The sequence below is a fragment of the Macrobrachium rosenbergii genome, chromosome 39 (assembly GCF_040412425.1).
Source record: "Macrobrachium rosenbergii isolate ZJJX-2024 chromosome 39, ASM4041242v1, whole genome shotgun sequence".
Lineage (NCBI taxonomy): Eukaryota > Metazoa > Arthropoda > Malacostraca > Decapoda > Palaemonidae > Macrobrachium > Macrobrachium rosenbergii.
Window position 1 is genome coordinate 9,457,501 of NC_089779.1, and position 26,999 is coordinate 9,484,499.

General features: G+C 35.4%; 1 protein-coding gene across 18 annotated transcripts in view; it reads left to right on the forward strand.

Moving 5' to 3' along the window:
- LOC136825720 (alpha-1,6-mannosyl-glycoprotein 4-beta-N-acetylglucosaminyltransferase-like) overlaps nucleotides 1–26,193 on the forward strand; it is a 445,856-nt gene extending 419,663 nt beyond the window's left edge. For 13 of the 18 annotated variants that reach the window (XM_067082500.1, XM_067082503.1, XM_067082498.1 and 10 more), the window contains 5 exons: nucleotides 4,646–4,811; nucleotides 5,355–5,513; nucleotides 6,174–6,421; nucleotides 9,208–9,463; nucleotides 17,514–26,193. In XM_067082500.1, coding sequence (XP_066938601.1) covers nucleotides 4,646–4,811; nucleotides 5,355–5,513; nucleotides 6,174–6,421; nucleotides 9,208–9,463; nucleotides 17,514–17,810 — 1,126 coding nt within the window. In that variant the 3' untranslated portion in view covers nucleotides 17,811–26,193. The remainder of the gene's footprint in view (nucleotides 1–4,645; nucleotides 4,812–5,354; nucleotides 5,514–6,173; nucleotides 6,422–9,207; nucleotides 9,464–17,513) is intronic. The other 5 variants (XM_067082512.1, XM_067082510.1, XM_067082511.1 and 2 more) reach the window with 1 other exon arrangement.
- The last annotated feature ends 806 nt before the right edge of the window (nucleotides 26,194–26,999 follow it).

The window sequence follows — 26,999 nt, forward strand, 5'->3', positions numbered from 1 at the left end:
CCAGCGCGTGGCCTTTGGCTTAAATTTTGAACCTAAATCCCATGTCCATAATCCGTACAGTATCTGTGAGTAGAGAGTATGTCTGTAATGGAATGTAAACCCAAAGTCTGAAATGATGACGAATCCTTTTGCATATTCATACATAGCCTTCATTCAGTCAGCTGGGAATAATTGTTCATTTTTCCACTCGGGCAGAATAACCAGTGGTCATTAATTCGACAATTATCATTACTTTTTTTTCCCTTTCCAAATACTTGACTCCCTCCTCCTCCTGTTCCCCAGTCGATGTCGAGATGAAAACTGCAGGTTAATTAATGTTGGTATTCTCTTATTGATATGAGTCCGGATCCATATTCATATATGCTAATGAGTCGAAGCGGCGGGAGAGTTCAAATTCGCCTTGGAATTTCCCTCATTAGAAATACGACTGTCGACGCCGTCAGGGCTGTGTGTGTGTTTGTGTGTGTGTGTGTGTGTGTGTGTGCAGGTTCAGGTAGCTAAAGCTATTCCAGAGAAAGAGTGAGCTGCTATCTTGCTAGTTATTCTGTATTCGAGAATATTTATCTGTGACAAGTGTTAGCTGGGTAATTATTCCACCGGTGGAGAGTTAATGATAAATTCAGGAATAATAACTGCAGTTATTATTATTATTATTATTATTATTATTATTATTATTATTAACGGCGATATTCATATGGGACAAACCACGAAGGCCATTAACTTTTTAAGCAGGTCCCTTGGAAAAAAGATGCTCATTTGCAAAAAGTTCAAAACAGAAAGTCAATACAAAAATATTGAAGTTGCAGATTAAAGTCACACACATATATACATATACATATATATATATATATATATATATATATATATATATATATATATATATATATATATGTGTGTGTGTGTGTGTGTGTGTGTGTGTGTGTGTGTGTGTGTGTGTGTGTTACCAAGGGGAAATTTTTTTTTAGTTGATAATAAGCTCGTAGTCTCGTGGGCTCGAATCACGGAAGACAAGAATTCAGGACTACAGTGACGCACATTAAACCACACGGCCGTCAATGTAGTCCTGAGTTCTTGTCTTCCGTGGTTCTGAGCCCACGAGGCGACGAACTAAAAATAGATTCCCCTTCGGTAACATATATGAAAATATATTATTTCCGAGATAGAGCGAATTGGATATTAAAGGACATTTGTAGCTTAATGCTTGCATATGGATCACGGTGATGTGATAAATTTCCCCATATATATATATATATATATATATATATATATATATATATATATATATATATATATATATATATATATATATATATATATATATATATGTCACTATCCTTCCGTTGCCGCGTGTTGAGGACTGAAATTTTGCCATTCAGTTTTGCTAGTGTCTCTATCTTACAAAATTCTCTACTCATCTCCAGCCTCCCTTCTCAATGTTCTCATCCAAGTAGGTCTGGGTATTCCAGCTCTTCTGGTGCCCACAGGAACCCAGCTGACACTGTTACATACTGTTCTCCTAGAAGTTGTGCGTAGAGTGTCAAAGCCCTTTCCATCACATTTGCAACATTAGCTCATCTACATATGGAACATCCCTTGATTTCCTTTATGGTATCATTTCTAATACTGTCTTCGATCTACAAATTGTTTTGGACGTAATTTCATTGTCATATCATGATTCATGTCCGTATAATTTGCAGATTGCGGATTAGAGCAGAATCGTCTGCTTCTTGTGAGTCTGTCAAGTTTCAAATGTTACCCCAATCTAAATCATTTAGTCCATCATGGATCACTTTTTCCATAGTTGAATCTGTGAGAAGGGCAAACTGCGCAGGGGAAATAACACTCCCTTGTAGCACTCCAGTATCTACCGCAAATTCGCTCGACAAGACCCCATCTACTGTAACTTTACACCTACTTCGTTCATGGGTAATTTCAATTAAGCTTTACACACAATATACGCATTCCGTACTACGAGAGAAAACGTATGCGCACGGAATAGCCTTCGTGAATTATTCTTTATTACTTCAGCAAATTAGATTTCCTAGAAAAGCAAATAAGCAGCGTAGCTGAGTAACTAAAAGTAAAACGAAAAAGAAAACTAGTTTATTATATAACGAGTAAAATGTCAAAGGATGACATACAGATAACAAAGAGATAATTGTGTCCATGAAGTGTCGCCATCTTAGGAGTGCTAAGATGTCCGACCAACCCGCGTTTGAAGCTGGAGATCTGGCGATAGGCTTTGATGATGGGATGTCGCGGTGATAGGACACGGCCATTGACAACCCATATATGAATGTGATTTGGTGCTGGATTGGAGATAGCACACATCAAAGGAAACCTTCTTGGTGACGTTGGGCGCCCCGGGATGGTCTATATCTGGTTGAATAATAAACCAGAATTGTTGTTATGTTTAGGATCTATTTTTTTTTAAGTTAGCTTCACACAGGCCTACTTACGCGCTCACATACACACACACACGTGTGTGTGTGTATATATATATATATATATATATATATATATATATATATATATATATTTTTTTTTTTTTTTTTATGAAAGGTAAAACGTGATGAGTATACGAACAAATTTACAGCCACGAATGAACGTGAAACAATTGAGACGCTAAGTACTTTCGTCATATTACCAAGACAGGGTCACAGCTGTGACCATGTTTTGGTAATGAGACGAAAGTGCTTAACATCTCCATTGTCTGACTTTCCCTCGTGGCTGTAACTTATATATAATTTGTGTGTGTGTGTGTGTGTGCATGTAGAACTACAGATGCTCGAAAAAAGTAATATGAACGCCGTGACAGATTTTCCATATTATGCAGAGGTCAAGATTGTTAAACCTTTCATGAGATTTCCGCCATCTTGACTGATTTTGTGAAAGCGCCGATTCAATATATTATTGCAAGAGGCCCTCAATCCGGGAACCTGCTTTGGCATGATTTATATCCTGGAAACAGCAATTCCAGAGATCTGAGACGACATCTGAATGAATCCGTTCAATATTGCATCTGATACTGGAATTAGGAAGATGAGAATCGAAGCGGATGACGAGGAAAGGGACGATAACTCAAGTGTTCCATTTGCCTGTCGTTGGAGAGGCAGAAAAGGACCCTAGAAGATTTTCCAGAAAACGACCAAACGACACACAAGTATAAAGCAGTGCTCTTCGTAGGTGACCAAAATAACGCTTGATTTCTAAAATAAAGTGTAGGAAATATTTCAGATTGCTAGTGTCTCATGATAGATCCATGTGTCGTGCACATGTGTGTAGCTGTGTAACTACGGTCTAGCAACACCTACCAAACACAAACCAATTCTAGGCCTTTCTAATGAACGCCTTCTCATGGCACGCAAATTCCTTCTCGCCATCCACTGCAGTCGGCAGTTCCGTGCCTCTGAATCGGCCCAGTTGCATATGCAATTTTCCTTTCGAAATCGTTCCATTTGTCGCACTTTCAGGGGACCGTCTTCGTGGCTGCAGTGGTACGAGTGACTTTTGCATTCTGGAGTCGGTACAGAGGGCTAGAAATATGCTCTTACGCAATTGAAGCTACCTTCGGTTAATCTGAACTTTGCCAAAATGAAGTTCATGTTCGCTTGTAGCAGGGACCTGTAGTGTTTCCTTTCAAGTTTTTCCCTGTATTTCATTTTTTCGCGGGAGGGAAAATAAAGAAAAGACAGTTAAACAAATCGTTCATGTTCCCTGTACGCTGTCAGTGTACCTCACAGGGTACACTGTAGGAATCACTTAAGGTTCTCTGCAGTGTCCCTACGGCACCTAGCTGCAACCCCCTCTCATTCCTTTTACCGTACCTCTGTCCATATTCCCTTTCTTCCATCTTACTCCCCATCTTCTCCTAACAATTGTTTCACAGTTTTCCTTTCAGCTCTGAATAGCCTCACAGATCCCAGCGCTTGGCCTATGGTCTAAACTTTATACTCCATTTCATTCCATTCCAAGTAATTCATATTAAAACGAGACTATTTAGGCAAATGTTAAATCAATATATGTAAGGGGCAGTAAAGCCATCAAAAAGGAGACTGGCTAACAGGACCTCATTCACTAGACTGGCAACTTCATCAGCTATATCAAGAGAATTAGTAAATAATAACCTTCCAGAGTTACTGAATGGATACTTTCTGTAATAAGATTGGATATTTATCTCGAGTCAGTTGAACGTCATGGAATCGCAATGATGAACAGAGAATAGAAATTATTTTACAGCGTTTCTGGGGAAAATAGTAAGGACTAAATGAAATAGAACTAAAGCAATAGAAAGGCGATTAGCAATGTTATGGAAGTCTCTTCGTAGAAATAGAAAGTTTAAAAAGATGCACACTTTCTTCAGGATTAGATTAGGTTGGTATTATATCACATTCGGTGACACTTTTTTTAGAGAATAATAATAATAATAATAATAATTATTATTATTATTATTATTATTATTATTATTATTATTATTATTATTATTATTATTATTATTATTATTATTATTATTATTATTCATAAGATGTACCCTATTCGTATGGAATAAGCCCACAGGGGCCATTGACCTGAAATTCAAGCTTCAAAAAAGTAGCTACATACACTTCATGTTTATGAAACTGAGCATCTACATCACTTCTTACAGGTCCCAGCGGGCTCTAAACCTAGGCGTTAGATACAGCAAGGCAATAGAGTCAGGTCTCCTGAGGGTCCTTCAGCCTCCAGCCGCTCTGTATCCCAGCATTGACTTCACAGCCATCAGGAGAACCTACAACGATCCCGTGTCCAGGGTCCAGTGGAGAACAAAGCAGGTGAGTCACCTGTTTAATTCGACACTGGGAAGCTTCTCTGTGGATGTTTCGTTGGTTTTGAAGACAAACTGGTTGGCTGTTGATTTAGATTAAGCGGGTCTTGTTCCAGCCGCACCTTAGGCCCAGAGGTGGGCTAGTCGATTTGATACTTTGATGAAGGAATAATTTTTAAGTAAGATTAAGGAATCACTTGCAGTGTTTTTCATGGATAAAAAAGTGGTATCTAGTAGAGGATAAAAGGGGGCCGCAGTATTTTATAGAGATCAAGAGTGCAACTATTTATTTAATTCATTATGTAATGGGATTTCCATTCTTTGATGCCAAGTGACTTTTCAGTCCTTTAGTTTTTTGCGTTGTAACAAAACATTCGGTTTCAGAAGCAGTTTCTCCTCATCAGAGTTATTACCTCAAGCATGTGATCAGAGATAATTGTTTATTTTGTACCTGATGTTTAAAGTCCAAAAATTAAGAATTTTTGTTTAAGGCCAAGGAATTATTTTTTGTAAATGTGCATCATCAGAATTTCCTTCGTGCTTCCCTCAGGTGCTGGACTTCGCTTTTCTCTTCTGGTATGTGTGGACTCGCCAGCCTTCCACCTACTACTTGGTTTTGGAGGACGACGTCTTAAGTGCCAAACATTTTGTGACAGCCATCAAGGATTTTGTAACTCTGCATAAAAGCCACCACTGGATTTCTCTCCAGGTACAGAATTCCTCTCTCTCTCTCTCTCTCTCTCTCTCTCTCTCTCTCTCTCTCTCTCTCTCTCTCTCTCTCTCTCTCTCTAGAAGTAAACACCATGAAGGGTTAAGGATTACATAACTTGTGTTACAGTTAATGAAATATTCCTTGCTATGTATTATAACAGCTGTTGTATTTTTGTAATAAACTTCCATTAATTTTCTACTCACCTGACATCGTAATTGGAGTACAGTGTTGTTATGTAAAACAAGCTACCACTTGGAGATATTTTACTCTTATCTAATATTAATGGAATAATTGTAAAGCATCGTTTGAGACATTCAAGATTACATTAGAGTTTTGTGTGATGTCACTTGAATAGTTATTACAGGATATCAAAGAGCATTACTGCCGTACAAGTAGTTGGAACCACAGTAACGCACCAGGAGGCTGGAAAGTTTTATATATTGATAAGTTATGTAAAAATATTATCTTTGGTGATAAGGACTGAATTGCAGGATGAAGTGCTGTAAGATAAAATTATTGCATTTATAAATATGAATTTATCGTGAGCATAAACATCATGGTAAAAGATTCCAGCTCGCTCGGTTCTTTTTAACATCTTCAAAAATTTAACCCCTAGTTTGAAGGGAATTTTAAAAATGCAAACGTTTCCATTTTCAGTTGGCAGGATTCCTTGGTATTGGCCAGCTGGTCCGCTGCAGCGACCTAGACCGTCTAGTGTCTTTTCTTCTTTTATTTTACCGGGAGCACCCAGTGGATGTCCTCATTAACCACTGGATTTCCCTCATGGCTCCTGAGAAGCCTCCCAAAGACAGACCAACCAGGAGAGTTCCAGGACTCTTCCAGCACATCGGCGTCCATTCCACATTAGCCAATAAAACGCAATCTCTAAAAGATAATACATTCAGGTGGGTGATATGTTGTTTTGGTTTTCTCTCTGTAATTGCTGCTAGTTTTGTGTATTGTACTAATGACGTAGAGCATTGTTTCTGGCTGTTGCTGTGATGACATAGTTCAACAATTTATCGTCGCACTTTAACTACCATAACTTTTTTCTGGTACCTATAAAGTAAAAATGTGATTTTTGAGAAACAATCTTAATCATTTTTCATGCGAACCCATTTCTTATAATTACCTCACACTAGTTGAAAAATGAATGTGGGGTTATTATAAGCATTGGATTGTTCGCCAAACAAGTGTCATCATGTGTCGCATGTAACAGCTGACTAATATAAAAGCTTCCATTCTTAACATGATGTAAAACACTCTGTATTTGTAAAAATTACTTTTGCATTGGATAATAGGATTTAGTAGCATGTAACTTATTTCTTATACTAAGTATATTGTAAATTTAAAGTGTAGAACTAACTTGATGATGTTTGACTAATTAAATTACTATTTTGTTATTTTCTCCATGCAACATGTGTTTAAATGTTTACCCTCGAATAATTCAAATTGCAGTATTTTACAAAAGTTCTTAATTTTTATCTAAATAGACTATGTACTCCGAATCATTGGTTGGGCTCTCCTATGCATGCTGCCTCTTATTCACATCTTGCATAACGTTGTGGAATATGTCTACAAATATTTGTCTTCATTTCTCGAGCATGCTGTACAACTCCTAAAATTCTGGGTTTTTTTTCCATGTGAAACCTAATTTCCATAAGAACCATATAGTATAGTACAGTGCTAATCATAGGTAAACACTGATGCCATATTACCCATACTGTATACAGAAGTACTTGAGCTAATCCCAGACAGGCATGAATGTTATTTTGTAATGCTTGTCTTTAATGTAGAATTACTATTTACTTGAATCTAAAGTTATTCACTGTGCACCCAGCAACTGAAATGTAATCATTTGAGATACTGTATAATCCATGGCCTTTATAAACTTCAAAATTTAATTTTTGAGTAACTGATCATCTTCATATATTTTTGAAGAAATTCCAAATGTAGTTGCAGCTTACAGGAACTCTCTTTAAACATGAGCACTCTGGCTGCTAAACAAGTGAGTTTATTACTTATTGGGTCTTATTGTTTCTTCAGCATTAATGGTGTCCCCTAGTATGAAAGTACCCCAACAAAAGTAAAAGAATGAATCAAAGTACCATAAAGGGCTAAATTTCATATACAGTATACAGTTGAAAATTCATAGATAAATAAGTCAACAGACCCTGCAAAAATAATCAAAGTTTGGAAATGCATGTTTCATGACACCCTGAAACTGGTCATCAGGAAAAATTGGTTATGGCATCAGTATAAGTTTTGAGAACTAGATTTGGCATCTAAAATGACCCAGAGACCACAGTTAATACCACCAGTTCTTCAGTCAGTTAAGGAAAACAAAATTGAAAATATGGAATGTTGAGCACTGTCACCCACTAACCTTCTTCAGAGTTTAAGGGAACTGCATGCCCAATAGTAACAGCTTTTCCCCTTACCAGTGTACTAACAAAAATAATATTAATTCTAATCTAATTTCATTATTAGTAGTTATGCTGTGCACTCCATCTGTATAATTGCCTTTACTGCATGTTGGCATGTTGTTCATATATTTTTTTCATTATTATTTCTAGGCATGATGCTGCTGATTTTCTGTTTGTACATGGGAATTGGATGCAGTAAGCAGCAGAGCGTCGTCGATTACCATTGTTTTATAATTTGTTTAGAAAACAATTAAGACAGCACATTACATCTTAGTTCCTTTGTCGTATAATTGTAATACATCTTAGTTCCTTGTCGTATCATTGTAATTGCGTGATAAATTTTGTAGGGAAGCATATTGCACTGATGGTCGTCCATAACGAAACTCATTGCCAAGTCAGTTTTATGTACATGACTGGAATTCATAACGTGCAACTTGTATAATAAAAACTTGCATGTAAGATTGCATCCAACATTTCTTCAAATGACTTTTATTACGAACATCTGTCTTAAAACTGAATGGCACTTTGTATATCATTACTTCATTTGCCTTTTTCATCACTAATGTCCTCTTGAATGACCCTTGTCATTACTAATATTGCTTTGTCTTGAATAACCCCTTTCATGATCTGGGAAGAGCTTTTGTTGTATTGTTGCATGAGGATATTTTAGTAACAGTAGACTCTTTACCAAGGTAAGTTTTGACCTTGTTTTCTTTCTGTAATGTAATAGAAGTTTTGTAAACAGCTTTTATTATGTTGTTGGAAGTTGTTTTCAGATGAAAATTAATTTTCCTCAAAGTTCCTAGAAAAAAACTGCTTCATCAACACTACTGATGCTTTTAACACCTTAACTGGAATTATTTGATATTTAAAAATCTTAAGTTTTTTTTTTTTTTGTAAAGGGCCTTTTTTAAAAATATTTTCTCACATCAATTTGATATTAACTATTAATTTAACTTTTACATTAGTCTGCTTTTCCAGACACTTTTATCCCTTATTTTCATCTCTTGTTTAATTTAGTGATTGAATATCAAAGAGATTTGCATTCAAGTATTTTACGGTATTGTATGAAGTGGTTTGAACTGTAGAAGTTTGATTTATTTATCACAGTCTGTTCATTTGATATTACAGGGTATACATAATATCTGTTTCAAGCATAGTAAAGAGAATCTAGACTCCGCGTGCATCTGAAAATTCACAAATACAGCACAGTAACATCTTTCATTTTTTTACTTCTATGAATAATGAATGGCTATGATTTTCAGTCTGGTCAAGAGAAGGTTTTCCCACGTGAACCCAACTGCAGATGTGGTCACCACGATACGACAGTACAAGGCCTACTTGGCAGAGCACGCTTACTCGTCGGCCCCGGGCATGTTTTGGGGGATACCCAAACCAGGCGACACATTCGATATCCTTTTTCCCGAGCCCCTGAGAGTCTCGAGAGTGGTGGTGCTCACTGGGGCTGCCATAAACAAAAAGGTAAATGCTGATGTCTCCAGGTATATAAGGAAGGAAAGGGTAAGCATGAATTCTGAATTTACTGTTGAGAAATTGCGTTTGGTAAAAATTTCAAGCCATATCAAATACCAGATTTGTTGACAAGTTAGACATGTAATGTAGTAAAGTCACGGTTTTGCTTTGAATCTATTCAATATTTGACATATTAAAATGAATTTGAGGAAAGAGGAAAGATATAAATGGCATTATTCTGTGGCCAACCAAGTTTAATAATGTTTTACAAAGATATTCCAACCTTTCTACAATCTTTAGAGTAATTTTGCTTGAGCTGAAGAGCTCTGTAACAAGGAATTATATTAAAACCTTTCCCTCTAGCCAGTACAGTAATTGTTGTTATTGACAGATCACTTGATCCACTTGACCTGTGGAAGATATTTTAACTGCAGTACTAGTCTTAATTGAAGGCAGTATCATAGTGATTATAAATGTAGTCCATAGCCACCTAACTTTATAAAATAGACATAGCTCTTAACATTTAATCCGTGAAAATCAGAAACATGCTTAGCAGATGCTTCATGCCAGTTCGCTGCCTCAAAGATTCTGTCTGTCTGAGCCTGCAAGGGTTCATTCTTATTTTCATTTCTGCATTCAGTATTTATTGCACCTTCCAGAATGGCTTGTGTTTTTGTCCTGCTTGTGAATGATTTGTTGTGCCAAAGATGAATTGTGCCTCATTTAAAATTTTCTAGAACTTATATCAGATGCTGTTTTATGCCCATTCATTCCCATGTGTCTTTTTTTATGTATACTATTAGGAATGCATCGTTACTGATAAGGATGGGTGTCTGTTTATGGAGTTTCTTATAATCTTTTAATCTTAAAAATTCATTTTTGTTATATTTCACATTCATCGTTTGAAGTAGAGTTGCATAATATAATGAGAATTTCTTTGGCATGAATGTCAATGAGACTGTATTCCAGCAAACCACTCTAGCGAGTTTACACTCTGTCCGCCTGGCCCTCTTTGTGTGTATACATGGACCACTATAGTTTAATTTCTTCTTTTTTAAATAAAGATTTCAAATATATCTAGTGTATGGTTATTCAGTATGTTATGTGGTGGATATAGGGTCAAGAGTAGGGTCGTAGATTTTGAGCCATACAGAATAGAGACTTCACAGTTGGTATTTGAACTCCGCTAATGAAGCAGGTAGGTAGACAGAGTAATGTAATGGTGATACAGGTCAGAGATCTAATAGGAATTTGCCACTTCTTAGGCCTTAGTAGCACATTACATCAGTCGAGAAATTGCTGTACTTTGTCATGTCTTTTGAGGGTTCAAGTAGTAATCCTTGGATTTATCCAGCCTAACTCGACTGAAAAATTGTATTAAAACATTTTCTTTTTTTATTAAAATGCTGCATTATTAAAGCTGGCATGCACTTTTTATTCCTGCTCCAGTATTTCAGTCCTCATTTAAGAATGAACCTTTCAGGCAATTCCTATGATAGTGAACCTTTCAGGCAATTCCTATGATAGTGTATACATTTTACCCAGTGTTTCATTGAACCTGACAATAAGAAAATAAATAATTTATTGTGCATTTCTATCATGAATCTTTCAAGAACTGAGTTACTAATTACAGACAGTGCAGTTTGAGTACAGTCATTAATAAGAAGGCCAATTTAGATTATAAATTACACAGAAATAGCAAACCAGGGTTGAGGGAATCTTCAGCTATAACTTTTTTACTAGCTTTTAGCTAGCGTGTTGGATGGAAAGAAATGTTTAGTGCCAAACACATGGCCTTGATTGTCTGTTTGTGAAATGCTGTATTACCTGCTTATATAACTCAAGGCAGATTTACTATAGAATGCCATTTGCCCATATATTTTTTCCATGTTTCGCTTGCACTGCAGGAATTAAGGATATCTAAAGAGAAACTTGTAAAAGATCTGTCTTGATAAGGTCTTACTTCCTGAGTGCATATGCAGTTGCAGTCTTGGAATTTTGATATTTTTGAGATTGATAGCTGGTAGGAGGCACTTGCTAAGCATATTACTCATGATTCATTATTATTTATTATGAGGATTCAACATGTGATTAAGTGTAAGGCTGACAATGAAAGCTACCTCCAGTTGTCATATTCTGGAAATAGAGTAGGATGATGTGTTCCAGGAAGAAAAAAAAGATCTAGGGATCCCTTCAAAACATATCTCTCAGGACTTACTACCTTTCTTTTTTATCAGTATTCTGTGTGTTTTCCCTCCCTCTCTCCAATGTATTTCAAGAATCTTTGTCGCCTCCTTTGAGATTCTGATATGTTTAAATTCTCATGCTGTCTCTTAAGGGTAAATACCCTACTTCTGTTAATCCATTGGAATCTCACATTTTCCCCTTTCATTATAATCAGTAGTCCCATCACCCTCCCCAGTACATCAGATGGAAGAAAGTTCACTTCGTAAGATTTGCAATAGCTCAGTCAACTTCATCTTGGAGAACAGTCAAGTCAAGGTACAGGTGCATATTTTTTAGATAAAATTCTCTGGCAGTTCTGCACCGTAGATCTTAAATATATTAGCTTATGCCATCAGCCAGAAGTCCCTTACCTGGGAACTACTTAGCAATTCTAAGGACACAGAGACTTAACATCTTGTTTGCAATTTACGGCAGCGTTCTGGAACTAGCCGAATTTTTATAGCCAAATTCTTCTCTTTTGTTCTGGCCAGCATGATCATCTTCGGTTCTTTGTCCTTTGGTGTTCATATTGCGTTGTGTAATTTTTTTCCAGTTGTACAAAATATATTTTTTCATTTTTTGGCCACACAGCCTGATGTTGAATTAACGGTTTTTCCTATCTTTCGCCCATTACCAACAATTGTAAGTGGTAGTCTCTATTTTGCCCTTTGTTTTAGGGTACAGAAATATTAATTAATTTAGCCTTTTGGCTTGAGATTGTCTAGTTCCCTCAAGTTGAGCTCAGTCCTTTTTAACATCTACTTAGAACTAGCCCTCACCTCCTGGGAGCTTTTATGTTTCTATTAATTTTTCTTATTTTGCAAAGGATTTAATGGGTTTTATACTTGTTTCTCTGTAAGGGCCATGCTAATTCATTCAAATGATCTTGTGTAATTTAGCAACAAATCTGTTGCTGCCTTTCTTTATGTTGCATTTTATCTGCATTAGGTATTTTCCCATTGAACATTTGTTCTTTTTTTCATCTTTTTCCCATTTATATCACCATACACATAGTGCAGTGGTAACATATATTGATAGTGGTTCTTACTTCCTAGCCCTGTCTGCTGAAATCTGCTGACCACAATCTATCCCTGGGGTTCTTATCCTAAGAAAGTCACTTTACCTCAAAGTGAGCTTCAGGTATTCAGGAAGGCTCAGCAAAAACATTAGCAGAAGAAAATAACTGTTTTACTTATTGTTTGGACCAAGACATGGAGGTAACAACAAGGGCACTCAATCAAAACAAGTCGCATAAGTTACATTTCCAACTAGTGGTTGACAGTCTCATCTCAATTACTAGAGTATAAGTATCCTTGGATAGCATCTGTCAGTGAAAATGGACATTTCTGAAGAGGGATAATTGATATAGTCATGAGACCAGTGTCGTAAAGCCAAGTTAGGACAATTTTTCCACAAACTTAAAAGAATTTTGACATATTTGTCATAAACAAGATTAAGAGAGGAAGAGGAATTGCGAGGAAAGTTCCCTACTGTTACCATCTTTAAGCGGCTTCTGTGCTATGACTTTCTGAAACCACAGCTACTTGCTAGGTTAGTTTGTCAATCCAAACCATCTGTTGGTTTCAGCCCGTCACCCATATTTTTTGGTGGTTTTCCACATCTCTCCACATAGAATTTAGTAATCTTGTGTAGAGGCAAAGTTCTTGCTCCATTTTGTCAGATGCAAAGGTACCAGTAGGCTATCCTTCTGGTTAAGAAGTCTTGGGAGGCTTTGGTTTCTTTCGTTAGGAAAAATTCAGAATATTTGCTAAGGGCAAAGGTCACTGATGCTTTGAAAGAAGGTTCCTGAACATCGTTGTGATAGGATTTGTCTTTTCAGATAAAAATTTTTAGGGTGTTATATGTTGAAAGTTATCGACATCTTATGTCAAGTTAATTTGAGTGAAGTAGACCTTCCCAGAACAGTTATTCTATAGATAGGAGGGGGATAAAGATTGAAAAAGGGGATAAAGATGAAAAAACTAAAGAACTGCTAGGAGATCTTGCACTTGGGTTTTGCTTCTTCATAAATTCTCTCAATTCAACTAATCATGTGATCTAAGCCTAATCTACTGCTCATAACAAAATTAGTGAGACTTAAACATTCTCTATTACTTCATGTTACTTTGCATAGTTCATTACCAAGGCCAGAATCCAGGCCTACTGTTGAAAAGAGGTATTGGTGGTTATGATGGCCAAAATAAATGACAAGACACTAAACTAAAATAAATGAAATTGAAATGGTGGTCAATTTTATAGATTGAACAAGGAAACCGTTGCTAACAGATTAAGGGAAAGCAGCCCGAGAATTAGTAGTTACCATACATTAGCCAATCCCCTGTGCTGAAGTCTTGTTCAAGTCATGCTCCTCAACTTCATTGGTATATTCAGCAAATACTGTATTTGAAATACTGACCTTGCAGAAATGCAATTCTGTGGCATATCCTCACCATCTCTTCAATACCCAAAGGGAAGGCATTGGCCGTTGTCATTCTGTCTGTACTTAATAGGTCTATCTTCCATCCATATTTTAAAATAGTGATTATTATACAGGCATGGCATGCCATATCCTTCCACACAGTTGTTAAGACAGGATCTTTGAACTTTTCAGATTCATTACAACCTGTTCTTAATGCTGGCCTTCCAAGTTCATCACTAGTTTTGATTGGTTTGAAGACTGTACAGTTTCAGGGTGGCTTGTTCTCTGAAGACTATACAGTTTCAGGGTGGCTTGTTCTCTGAAGACTATACAGTTTCAGGGTGGCCTGTTCCCCCGGTTTTGGTTTGTCAAGATAATTTGGGATTTTGACTTGGTTGAACCAGATTAAGATTCAGGGCTCTTGCATTTGGTCCCAGAAAGGTGCCCCTAGGGAAGTTGAAGGCATTAGCATAAAGGTCCTGGCTTACTGGGAAAAGTGACTGGTTTTAAGCAATCCCTAAACCAGAAAGTAAGAGACTATACAAGTGCTTCAGAAAGGAGCCTGGCCTCCAGACAAACCTAAAAACTAAGCATTTGATTGAAAAGTTGTGATAGATCCAGCTGTTAACCTCGAGATAATGTGGTGGCAGTAACACTGTGCCATTTGTAACCAGGTCTTCTCACTTGGAGTGGCAAAAGTTGTAAAAGATGTTAGAATTTGTTTTAATTATTTTCGGGCGTCATAGTACAGTGTTATTTTCATGGTTTTCCTTTCATCAGAAAATTTCTATAATTTAATGCTTTTCTTTCTTCAGAGTTTGTCTAACAAAGCGTGTGGAATTATGGAAACCAAAAGAATTTTTTGTTGTGTAAACAAAATTTAGTGTTTGTAATTTGAAAGGATTTGTAGCTCATAGACTCATTATTCAGGGTAAATTTTTTAACTTTAAAGTTTTAACAATAAAAACATGTAAACATAATTTTCAAAATACTGAGTAAAATTATAGAAACATCAGAATAAATAAAAGCTATTTACAAGCCCTATTTTCTGGTCTACTAAGGGATTCAGAGCCGATGAAACACAAGTTTTTGGCAACAACTTTTTACCAAAGCATCGGATGAAGGTGATAGTTAGCAAGTGTATATTTTATAACCCTACCCAATTTTTGCAAGTATTATTTAGTACCTAAGTTCGGTAGTTTTGATATTTATAGAGTAAAAAGTGAAGTCGCCGATGCCGGAACTGAGAAAATCACAGACAAGGATCCTAAGACAATTCATTACGTAAACGTAATATGACGCCATGAGGCTCCGCCCATCCACCAGGTCGTTGGTGAATGGATATGCGTACAATCTAGGCTTTAACAAATTCATTAATGGCCAGCAGGATATGGAATTGTCCCCGTGGTTGCAAGACTGCATTTGTGCTACAGCTGGCCACTTTGTATACAAGCGAGAATACCTGTGGCAAGATTTACTATAGCGTGACTAGGTAATTATTTCTATAGTGGGTGATAGTCAATTGGCCACCCCAGAAGTGTGGGCAGAAGCTGTTGTTAGACAATCCCGACTTCTTCCGCGAGAGTGACAATGAAGACATTTTGTAAATAAATTGTGTGTAGTGTTAGACGTTTTATTTGTGTATCTACAGTAAAACATACTGTATTTATTAAAACACAATGATTATAACAATATGTTCCTCATTCAAACTGATTCCAATATATTTTCCTTTCCATGCATATCAATATAAATCGTGTTATGTTTGATTGTTATTAAGTAGGTAAATAATAGCTTGTCCTCTAAATCTTCACTTCTACCATTACCTCCTATTTGCAGCGAGTAGGTTATACTAGCACTGTTTAAGGTGCTGTATGATATAAATAAAAAAAAAACAAACAGAAAAATAGCAGTGGCTTACATTAACTGAAATAAAACAATGGTGTGGACCTTTACACCTCTAACAATTGAAGACAGTGAGGTATCATTGCTTTTCATTTGAATTCTACTTCTAGTGACCGCTCCTGACTTGCTGCCAATAGAAGGCTATAGTGTCAAAACCTGAGGTAAAACAAAATGGATGGTCTTTTTGTATTCCCGCCCTGAATAGATGTAGATCTAACAAATGAACTATTATAGACTGGTTCATTATGTGGCTAAATTACTTACATTGAATTATTTGTAAAGCAGAAACAATATGAATTTCAAGAAATTGGAAGAATTCCAAACAAACAACTTAGTCCCAACAACTGCTGTGGAAGTTGCGATGAAACCTCCACAAAATAATAATAATAATAATATGATTATTGATAATGCTCGCCATCATTGATATCGCTGAAACCTAGGGTGGGTACTAATATTACTGTAATTGGTGAATATGTCATCAGCAAGTGGGCAGAGCCACAGTGAAGAGACGTTTTTCCCATATGTAAACTTCTCTTCACTGTGGGTGGAGCCTCATGACGTCATAGGTTAACGTCATTATTGTGTTCAAAACCTTTACCTGCGATTTTGATGGCTCTGGCATAGGAAACACACTTTTACTCTGATAAGTACCAGAACTATTTAACTTAGGTACTAAATAATACTTGCAAAAACTAGGTAGGGCTATAAAACATACACTTGCCAACTTTCACCTTTATCCGATGCTTTGTTAGAAAGGTATTGCCGAAAAACCGTTTCATCGGCTCTGAATCCCTTAGTAGTTCTTATCTAGCAAAGAAGTAATGTGAAGAAGTTAAAATGCCTTTCATCATGTTTTTGGGGAAATGAAAAATATTTGAATGTAAAGTATGCCTATGCTTCAACTTAGCCAAAGGAAAACATCCATGGAAAAAATATCAAGTTACTTCTGACAGTCTTTATCTTCAGGATATAGTGGAAACATCTTCTACATCCAAGGTGCTGGGTAGCATCTTGAAAAGGAATGCCTGGCTGTTGGTGTAGGCTGTTATTTTAGATCCAAGATGGAAGTTTGCCAGAAATATTGTCTCTAGAAGAGTAAAGTGCCTAGATCTACTTGCTTCCCCCTTGAGACCAGACTGACCAGCTGTGCCAGAAATCCTCTAAAACCCCTCTTTTTTGAAGAATGATTTGCTATAAGTGTATGAGACATACTTTGCTTTGGATGCATCTTTTTTTTTTTTTTTTTTTTTCCAAAATCACTAGGATAGATTTTTATCAGTCTGATGAATGAGAAAAAACAGTTTGCCAGTGAAAGTCCTAGTAGAAGTTATCTCCATTTTATTTTTTTAAATTAAAGAACTGACAGGCTTAATAGGTAAAGATGATAATCAAATTGTTAATCTCCAGTAGTTAATGTTAATGAAATAGTTTTATTTTTGTACTCTTATGTACTTTCCTAATCCCAGTCAAATTCAACGTTAATACTTAATTTTCTTCATTTTTAATATGATCATAAGTAATACTGATTAATGAAGGTTTTCTGTTCCTCAGATTCGAGATAGACTCTTGTTTGGAAGCTTAGAAGTGTCTCCCAAGTTCTTGAAAATGGAGAACCCAAAGAAAGCTTCCTGCAAGGGATTCACATCTGTCCAGGACTTCAAGAATGGAGAAATGGACATGAAACATTTGCGTCAGCTGTTTCCAATGGGCATCCAGTGTATCCGAATTTCTATCGGGCCCAAACAAAAATCATGGATTGCCATCACAGAAGTGGCTGTCTTCACCGAAGATGATCCATCAGTTGAAGGATTAACCATCCCTACATCTAAAGCTGATTCTACAGGTTAAAGATAATCAGCAGAGTAACTGAATGGTTCATCTCTTATCTTTTTTTCCTCATTGTTTTAGAGGATAACAATGGACCACAATGTCAGTGATGACGGTAACAGTGGAAAATGGTTTAAACATTTACAGTCACTGAAAAAATTAAAGGTAAACTTTCAAAGTGGGCTGAAAGATAATGTATCATTAGTATTTGTCCAGCACTAGTATCAAATGCAGTTTTTCAGAGAAATGTCACAAAGAAATTCAATGATGGGAATATTTATTTTGAAGAAACTAATATTGGTGTGAGCTGTTGACATCTTAAATTTTACATGTCAGCAGACTACAGTAAAATAACTCATTATTAGTTTTGCCTAAAGGGAGCATAATTTATGAGAAACACATAAGATTCATATTGCATACTTTTGGCTGGACAATCCCCATTTCCTGTAAGGCAAGTCACAGAAAAGTTGCATGAGTTCACACAAACTTGCAAATTTACAAGGTTTTACATTTCTTTTTACTACAGTTTTCTTTTCATACAGTAGTACATAAATAAAGGGAAATTAGAAGTGTGATCTTGCATTAATATTGGTGCAGTGGTTTGGAGAATGGCTTAATTATTCATTTTGCAGCCCATGCTGCTCTGTTAAGAAAATAACCAATAAGTTATACAGTGGTGTTTATTCATGGCAGTTATATGTCAGATACTGAATTGTAAGTATAGGTGTACTTGTCTGATAAAGAAAATTTTAATATTTTTCAGATGAATGTCTTTAATATGCTATATACACTCTTGTGTACTTTGGACAGATGTTTTAAGATGCACAGAGTTTTTTGAGATATTGTAGTATGTTCTAGCACATACCAAAACCATATGTAGTGTCAAAGGTAATCGATGATGATGAGGGCTGTCAAGCACTAAGTACACTAATGCATTATAATGTTGGATTAGACATTCAGAACTTTGTAGTGTGATGTCACATTCTGGATTCAGAACCATTGTACAGTACTGTTGTGAAAAGCATAATATGTTACGGTATTTTATTGATTTCATTGAATATTTTATTGAAGAATGTTTATTTAATGACATAGCTGCGACCATGACATATTGTTGATGGTTGTTCTTATTAGTGATTTACTGAAAGAAATCAGTAACTTACTCCCTGCCTAAAATTTCTTGTCTACCATCAGTCATCACTTATCATAACTTAGGAAGTTTAGTATATTTTGCTTATGATGGATGATTTTCAGTACAGTACTTATACTTGGATAATATCCCATATCTAAATATGATTATCTTATTAAGTAAGCTTACTCTTGTTTTTTATAATAACAATTCCAGATTTAAGTAACTTGGAAGTATTTGTGCTCCTCTCATCACATCAGGGTAACAACGTACTGTTTACACTTACAAACTGTTTCTTAGACCAGAGAAAATCATTGTTGCAATATAGAAATCTAATTGATGATTTAATACTGTATACATTTTAATATGTTCCCCAAATCAGTCCTGAGGTTTGGTAGAGAAATGTCACAGAAAAACTGCTTCTGTTAGAGGAAACTAACAAGTTTACAAATTTATTTTTGTTCTTGGTTATCAAAAGTTCACTAACTTTTCATTTTAGTACAGTTATGCTTAATGTTTTTACTTTCAGTTTATGGGACGTTGGCACATAGGCACTTTATTGCAGCCTCATTCTGTTGCAGTACAGTACTGTAAATCTTTTTATTACTTGGCTAAGTGTATAATAAATATGAGAATTTATACAATTTTTACAGTATTTAGAATTCTGTAAAACATTTCACTAAAATGTGTGCATTCTAGTGTTTACTTACCAGAGAATTAAGGAGTTGTATAGTGTGTTATTGTATGGGAAAGAAACCAATATTTTTTTTTTACTCATTAACTTCAAAGTGAAATATTTCAGATGTTTTGAAATGCTGTTCATCACTCTTTGTGCATTTGTCTAGGGCTTCATGTGACTTTTATCAGTGCTGTTAAATACATTTTTGGCTATCACTGATTTTCCATCAGATCTCAGTTTTGAGTACTGTAATCTGTAACTTTAAGAAAAGGGCAGCTATAACCAATAGTTTCTGAAACTTGAAAACTTGTCAAAATTTGCTAACATGAAAAAATTCAAAAGTAGGTGTCATGTTGTTACTATTAGAGCAGTATAGTCCATTTACAGTTTCTCTTGTTGATTCAGAGTATTTTTAGCTCCGTAATTCAGTCAGATTCTTAAGAGTTAGCATTAGATCAAAATTTATCTTCTGAAGACCAAATTACTTCTTCCCATGACATTATGTACTAGAAGGATAGTTTTGGTTTTCAAGGTCCCTCTCTTAGAATAAAACAGGCATCCCCCTCTGAGGAAGCAGTTTTACACTAAAAACTGAATTAAATCTTAATGTAAAAACATTCTTTCTTCAAGGAGTGCAGCAGTTAAACTGTGAAGTTGTGCACATATCTGAACATATACAGTATTCAGTACTAATATACTGTATACTGTAGCCTTAAAGTTGTAGTAGCTGATCAGTGAACAGAAGGGAAGGGAACTAGAATTTCAGTTCATAAAATAGTGACTGTTAAACTGTCACTTTTTTATGGAAGAGGATGGGGATTGTAGAGATACCAGTGTGATTAAGTTGAAGCATGATTTGATTATCTTATCTATGTTTATGTACCACCTGTAAGTGGAACAGCCATCCCTGACAACTAAAGAATAAATAGTTACTCAGAAGTTGAGAATAAAGTAAGACAAAAGTGCAATACACCAGTAAAACTGAACATCTTAAAACATGGAAACTGAACCTTTGAGCTCACAGTGACAACACAGCCCAGTTCTTTGGCATCTTCAGGAGGGTGATTTACAGCCAACTGGAACATAGTCTGACTGAGAGATAGAACTTTAGCACATTCTTACTAAAGTTTATTAGATCATATCAGTACTTTCTCTTCAAAATGTAATCTACAGCCAGAGTAAGTTTACTTAATAGGTAAGAGCAAGAAAATGTGAAAAGGCAACCAAAACAAAAATAAAAAGGGGCACGATATAGTGTAGTGTCAACAAGGAGTGATTTGGAGTCACAAGGGCATACAGTGGACCCGCACCTAATCATGGTTCTGGATGCGCAGATTCACTGATTTGTCGATTTTTCTGTGGAATGTATATCCACATTATTTGCGGAAAATTCGCCTGTTCATGGAATTTTTCGTAGAGAATTATTCACTAATTACTGTATTTTCATATAATTTTCTTGACTAAATGCACTTTTTGTGATAAAACTATTAAAATGGTCAGTTATAAGCGTTTTTAGCATTTTTACAGGGGGCCTTTGTGTTTGAACTACTGTATTAAAATAGGGCAATTATAAGCATTTTTAGAGGGGTGTCAAGTATTTGCGGATTTTAGTGATTCGCAGGGGGTTATGGCACCTATCCCCTGCGAATCCTGGGGGTCCACTACTTGAAAGATGGAGAACAGTGTGGGCAGTCACGTTATTTTAAACATAAACGTGCCATGCTAAGTTATCTTGTTGCTCTTGGCAGAGACCTGTGGCTGTCTTGTTTTCTCAGTTCTATGGCCCTATTCTTTTTATTTAAGAACTTGGTTACCAGAAGGTATGGTACAGTATATCATATCTGGATTTAAATGCTTATCTTCAAGAGACTGACTTAACAATATGTAACAAGTGACACATTTACAAGAATACTGCATACAAATAAAAGCATGAATTGAAGCCAATCCATTGAGAAAATTTGGTGGAGACTTGGCACTGTATAAGGTAATTTAGACACTTTTTCTGTGTAAAAACCAATGCTTTCCCATGTAATAAAACGATGCGTTCTAAGTTTAACAACCAAGACACTTATAATTACTATAATTTATTCTGATCATAGTGATCAAGCGGGAATAAGAATCAAGACTTGAACAAGTTGCTTAGCATTCAGTCTTCATTTTTATTATCAAAACGTAAACTTTCAAGAAACAGTTTATTCAAGATATACCAGTAATTTTTTATCCTTTAAGAATGGTTCCTGCTTGCATTAAGAATTTGAACTTGGTGGAATTTTGCTTGAGTACCAGCAGATTCCTTGTTAGATGGAGTTTATATTACATTGACATTAAAACAATATAGTTGATATGTAAAAAAGTTTGATGAATTTAGTGGTTACTGTATATATACCTTTGAGAGCTACACAACAATGATTATACAAGAAGATATTTGAAAACACATCTTAGGTTTTATTCTTACTTTAAACAAAAACGTTTACTTTTCATTTTCAAATTAGAATTATTATATAAGAATAATTTTAATGTACTGTTATTTTTTAAATATTTTAAAAGATGTAACCTATCACTGTAAATATATTTGTATCATGAAATGTATTCTTTGGATAAGTTTGGTTTAACTAGTTTTTTAAAACTGTTTTGTAGAGTATTTTGTGAATTTGATTACACTGTAGTGTAGTACATGTCATAATGTAGTTAGTAAAAAAGGGTTTGTAGGAGTTGCCAATCCTCTTACAAAATTTATGCCCTAATGCCTGATTAGGGCAGGCAGAGTATGTGCAGAATTGTTAAGTAGCTGTTTAAAATGGGCTTTATAAGTAATGTAAGTGAAACTTACATATTGTACGGGAAATCCTATGTCCTCTGTGGAAAACTCTTGGTAGCAGACATATATACAAAGTGATCCTCTACCCACCATTTTCTTTCATTCTCGTATTCATTTAATTTTAGAGTCAGTTGTCATTCTCTTCTATGAGGTTCATCATTATCATCAAAGTTCAGATTATTTCATGGATTTTTAACCATAAATCATTTTGTTCATTGCTTTAGTTAGGATTTTAAAAATATTGTTGATGATGATTTGTATGTGAACCCATGCAGTGTTTGTTCTGTCACTGTGCTTTTATTATGTTTGGACTTTGTGTTTATTCCTGAGTGTATTTTTCAAGCTATAGGTATACTGTTGTCTGCGTTTTGGGAGGGAAGGTCCATTCTGATATAGTTTTATGTCATCTTATGGCAACTGTAGTAACCAGTTCAACAATATCTGTATGCAGACTGGTTTTTCACATCCTCTTTATAAGTGGTTCCCCCTTATATCCTCTGTTGAGTAAGGGCAAAAGAAAGTTCTATGTTCAATGTACTTTCCAGAGTCTCAGTGAGAGATTTGTAGCCTTTTTTAACAAAATTCCAAGCAGCTGTTTTTACATAAGTAATAAGCATCTATACGAGGTGTTTACCCAGAGAAGGGCTGGTTAGGCCTTCATGAGGTAAGCAAAATTTTACCAGCAGGAAGGGTAAAGGTAGTTGTTCCAAGGTCTATACAATATTTTCAACTTCTGAGTCAGATAAATTGGCTATGCCATCCTCAGTGGCTATCTGATCTTTTCCGTTTCCGTGTTGGTATGCAGTCCACTCTTTGTAAGTGTACTTGTATGTCCAAACAGAGCATGACTAGGGGACATATTTTTTTTTTTTTCATGAAATATTTCAAGGTTTTGTATCTGTGATGTCATTCAGCCATTTAAAAGCTTTAACCATAACCGCTGAGGTATACCTTCAGTAACTCCAGCTTGAGACTATGCTAGGGGGTTCCAAAACCACTTGTAATCAAGTGCATGTTCAGAAATGGTCAAAATTAAGATCTTTGTCAAAAAAAAAAGAAAGGTAAAATTTGTGGCCAGGGCAGTAAACAGCAAGAAACAGAAGTCATCTATCACCTACATAAGTAGAACAAGCAGTAGATCCAAAAAAGACTTTATGGGTCCTGTCGTAGGGGACGCTGTCATGACAAAGTCAGGACTTCCCAGCAAGGCCAATAGATCCCTGATTCTAGCTTAATCTTGAACATAATACAGTACAACACAACCAGTAAACACTCATCACAGGTACCAGCCATTGATGGTAAGTGAACTTACTTGGATATGTAAGTGGAGATAGGCAATTAAAGTTTAAGTTACAGGCACCAAATAATGTACCATCTGCATCTTAAAGTTAAAATGATTGCAGAAGTCAGGAGCTGATTGCCTTTGTCTTCATTTGTTTTTTAGGACAAGTAAGTGTACTTATGATTTGTATAAACATACATTAGTAAGCAAGCACTAGATAAATGTAGATGAAGCAAAAAGAATATAATAAATATAGTGTGTATTGAATGCCATGTCCTTTAATTAGTTGCAGTATACAAAAGAAAGCTAAACAGTCAAGTGTACATGTGTCTCTGCACATAGGACCAAGTAGTTGGTAAGAACTTGAAGTCTAGAGTGTGTAGCCTTCACCTTCACATATACTCATCATATCTTGATAGTTTTATACATAAGAAACTAATAGCTAGAATGAGTAAAAAAATAAATTTCATTTCACAATAACAAATTTCCTAATTTTGCTCAGACCACCCTTGCCCCCTTACCTTAATTGATATAAAAGTGAAGGTTTCAGCAGTCAGCAAAGAACATGACTGAGTGATCTGGTTAACTACCTATTAATAATAATAATAATAGTAATAATAATATTAATAATAACAAAGATGCCCCAATAGTGATCTAGTCTTCTATCATCAGTTTAGCACATACTTTGTCTGCCCTTAGTGAGCACTAAGACATGGATATGAACAAGACATTTGTATCTATTGAACATGAGTTATAATTTTTGTTGCAGGGCAAGTTTATTGTTTTATAGGTACCCTAACCCAACAAAACTTTAAGCTGAATTTTGAAAAGAAGACTTGTGTGCTAGTGTATTCCTGTTTTTTTTTTGCTCATTCTTTGTTTTCATTGTCATTGTATACAATAAAAGAATGTATATTGAGAGTCTGTAAGCATGAAAACCAAAGAATATTTTAGTCTTTTAATTTCTACCTATTTCTCTGGACAGAGTTCCATATTCCAATTCATTTGTCTTCTGGAAGCGAAGGTCACCAACAAATGCATTGTGACTTGGTGTTTGTAAGGTGCTTTTGTAACTGCTGTACTCACAATTTTTCAGCTACTACTTGTCTGTAGTAGGCTGTGGATCTGTGCACTAGAAATATCTGAAATTTATAAACTCCAAAGTTTGGAGAAATGTTTTGATCCTTGTTTTATGAATAAATAGAGTATCACTTCCTCTGTTTGGTGTATGAGAATTAGAATATTTTTTACCCAATTGGTTAAACTACACAAACTACTGTACAGTACTATTATCAGTAATGATAATGGAAAGTTCAATTCATCATCTATATCTCTAGATATTGGTGACCTACCTTGTTTGAATAGGAGTCTTTGAGAACTTCACCATTGTCTTATACAGAGAAATTGTATGGTTAGATGTCTTTTATCAATTATATGGTACACTTTGTTTCTCCAAAGAGTATTTATTAGTAGTCCTAAGTAAGCATAAAAACTTCATCCAATAGCCATTAATAGAATGCCATATATTTTACAAAGAAACTGAAAACTTTTTGAGAGTATGATATTTTAGTAGTAGCTCATTAATATAAGCATGAGAAATTTCTGCCTGTATTTTGATGAGAGATTATTTTGAAAGGTTGGACCCAATGCTTGTAAATACTGTATCCATCCATGAATTGCTTCACTAGTTCCTCATCAATTTCATTATGGGAGTACAATGCAGGGGATGTGCTGTTGTACATCATCCTCATTTCCCATGTATCAACACAATGAAGGGATTCCATCTCACATTTCAATGTTACCATAGCTTTCAATTCTCCGTGCGCCACGACTATAGTGTTCATGAAACAAAAATTATTACAACAGTGCCAATTCATTGTATTGTCATTTACACTGTCACTGTTTCAGTAATGTTCATGTATTTTCATTAACAATTAACTGTCATCCTGTAAATATTAAAGCATTAATGAAACAGTAAATGTAGAATAGCATTACAGGAAGCAGGAGCCTTTATTCTGCTGGTTCTGTAGAATAGGTGTTTTCCCGTTAACAGTTTTGCTTTTTATCCATCTTTAACAAGAAGTACGGTCATTTGCTCCGCCCACTGTTACTTCAATACTGTAGTAATCATCACCCATCACTTGATCAAATTGTAAATTTACTTCAGATTTCAGTAGAAAAAAAAAAGATTAGCATCACTATGGTATACTGCATAGGTTGTACTGTAATTAACTGATAGAAAAATTAGAACCTTTCCAGTATACAACATGTGAATGCTTAGTTTTTATGTATTACATATTTCATTTTCTATATTGGCATGAAGAGATAACTTTGTATTTAAATCTTACTGAAGAAACTTCCAGTCTATAGCTTTAGAGGTTTTCACAAGACCAGCTGGATTTAGATTTGTGTTTTTAACATCGACATAAAATTGTGCTGTCTCATTTATTCCATATTTTGCTGTGATAATTATTTTGTAATAATAGATGTGTCATATACTTTTGTCTTTCATTGCTCCCTGAAGGATGGAGGTACGCAAATCATAGTTGCAGAGCATGAGTGTCTCTTTAGTAAATATTTCCGATATATATTTTAACAAGACTCACATTGGGTAAAAATATACAAATAAAAATTATTTCTGTTTTCAATGTACAGTAGTAATGTGGCTCACTAATCACATACTGTACTGTGGTATTTAAACAACATTTTGCTGATGTTTTATTGTAAAGCTTTATAAGTACCGTACATTTTGTGCCCTTGAATAATGCACAAAGAATATAAATGTTAAAAGTTTTGGTCTTGACGCAGAGGTTATCAGTTACCACCAGGAAACCCAACCTTTTCCCAGCGTACATCACAGAACTTGCCTATGGGACTGGTCACAAATCCAGCTTTATGGACAGCTAACTGCAAACAGAAACGGATTCCAGGAACAAGAGGAATATAAGAATACACTTGTTGAGCTGAAAAGAAAAGGATGCCAGAGGAATGTGGACCAGGGGATTCAAGTCGAACATGGAGAGAATTAAGAATCAACTTGTATGCAAGTTTATAAAATAATTCCATCTGATGTCCATTGCCTTTTAAAATCTTGAAGATCTGAATGTATGGCCACCACAAATAGTCTAAACTTATTATGAAAGCCTATATACCATTTTGAAAACTCTGACTCGAGTCTCGGGGTTATATCGACCAAAACACTCCTCGAGTAGTATGTAAACATTCTTACAGTTGGTGTTTACCAGTTTCCGTTTAAGTGGTACTGTTCTTGACAGACAAGTGAGTGGTACTTCTCAAATTATTAT